The sequence below is a fragment of the Penaeus monodon genome, chromosome 24 (genome assembly GCF_015228065.2).
Source record: "Penaeus monodon isolate SGIC_2016 chromosome 24, NSTDA_Pmon_1, whole genome shotgun sequence".
NCBI classification, from domain to species: domain Eukaryota; kingdom Metazoa; phylum Arthropoda; class Malacostraca; order Decapoda; family Penaeidae; genus Penaeus; species Penaeus monodon.
Window position 1 is genome coordinate 7,031,099 of NC_051409.1, and position 1,724 is coordinate 7,032,822.

The 1,724-nt window shown below is 39.4% G+C and overlaps 1 protein-coding gene across 1 annotated transcript in view; it reads right to left on the reverse strand.

The window, feature by feature from the left end:
* LOC119588533 (glycine receptor subunit alpha-2-like) overlaps positions 1-1,724 on the reverse strand; it is a gene marked incomplete at its 5' end in the record, with an annotated part of 99,651 nt that overhangs the window by 810 nt on the left and 97,117 nt on the right. The window contains 1 exon segment of the mRNA XM_037937171.1: positions 1,480-1,627. Coding sequence (XP_037793099.1) covers positions 1,480-1,627 — 148 coding nt within the window.

The following is a 1,724-nucleotide window of genomic DNA, read 5'->3' on the forward strand; positions in this document are numbered from 1 at the left end:
AGTTTATTTGTATTGAGCTCGTTTCCCTCCTTTTCCCGCAATTTAAGCATTATCTTCCAAAAGTTCTTCTTTTTCTCTTGAATTACTGAGTTTCCCTTCTATTCCTTTCTTGGACGGTTTATTTATTCATTTAGTTAATGAGGCCTTAATATTCCTCATTTATCCGGTCACTGATTTATTACTTTATTCGTACAGTACAACAATTTCGTATTGTTTGTTCTTTGCTTATCGCGACATTCAAAATACTTTATCTCAGTGACCAGCAAAGATAGGCAGACGCTTTTCTTTTTTAAAGCTTGGAATGTGTAGTTTTACGTTATAATAGCAATATAATGGCATAGTTAAAGCGAAAACAGTTAATGCATTTTTTTTTTTAATTTATCCTTTTCGAAATTTACGGAAACAGTTAACATCAATGGTTTGTAGTTTTCACCAACACTATTACGAATTATTGGTGTCAGTTTCGTGTTTAGATTTAGGATCTGTACAAAATGATAATAGAAAAATCAAAACACATCAAATTCATCATAATAATAACATGCATTAAAAGGACAGCAAGAGAATAAAAAAAATCAACATCTTTCATCCAGCATCATAATCCAAATAAGAAAAGAAAATAGCAAAGAATTATTTGGCGCTATATTTTTTCTCTCTCTCTTTATCGTCCTCTGCGAGCGAGCGAGAGACCGCGGAAAACAACACTGTAGCAACACGAGTGAGGTTTCTTGACTAACTAATGCAAGCGGCGATCCAATGTCACTGTCTAGCGTCAATGGCCAGTGACAGTGGCCATTGTCAGCGTCAGTAGCCAGTGCCAGTGTCAGGAGACAGTGTCAGTGGCAAGTGCCAATGCCAGTGTCATTGTCTAATGTCATATCAAGCTAGCTATGCCTGACCAGAGTCGCGAGAGATGTCACTTAGCTGTGTAACTTCGCAATGACCTTATGATTATTAAATCTTTTAGCTTCGCTCTCCGCCACGACGCTCTGGACATTCTGTTGCGTTTCGTTATTTCCACTAAAAGATATAAAGATCATACTCCCAGAACACCTGTGGCGCTTTTAGAGGGTAATTAACCTACACAGGAGGAAACGCGTGTTAAGGGAATGGGATTTTCGCCCTTATCGTGTTTGGGTTTCAGATTCTAGACGCTTCGATCAGCTGATTATCAAGGTGTGTTACTAAAGGCCTATTACTTTACTTATGCAAAAATTGCTTTATTTTATACTTTTATTCTTCACTCTATGCTTAGCTTTTTACTTTAATTATGCTTACAGTCATTACATTATTCATGCTTAATTCCATTAATCTTATTTATGCTTACATTCAATAATTCATTTAAACTTGCATTTACTCTCTTTAAACTCACATTTATCACCTTATGTATATATTTTCACTATTTAGCCCACCGGATTCACCTGCATCATCATTATTCATTCATCATTTACCCACCCAAAGGACGCAAATCAGGTCACGTACTTGACTGACCTTGATGGACGTGTAGGTGACCTTGGCTGCCTTGGGGTCGGGATTTTGACCTTGTGACCCGGGCTTCTTGTCGTCTCCCGGACCGTCACCTAGGATCACGTTGACCACCGCGTACTCCATAAGGGCCATGAACACGAACCTGCAGAAGGGGGATATCGCCCTTAAGGGTTGGAGGGATTGATGGTGGGTTGGGGGGGGGGGGTGCACTCGCGCGCTCCTGCTCAGAGATGTCACAG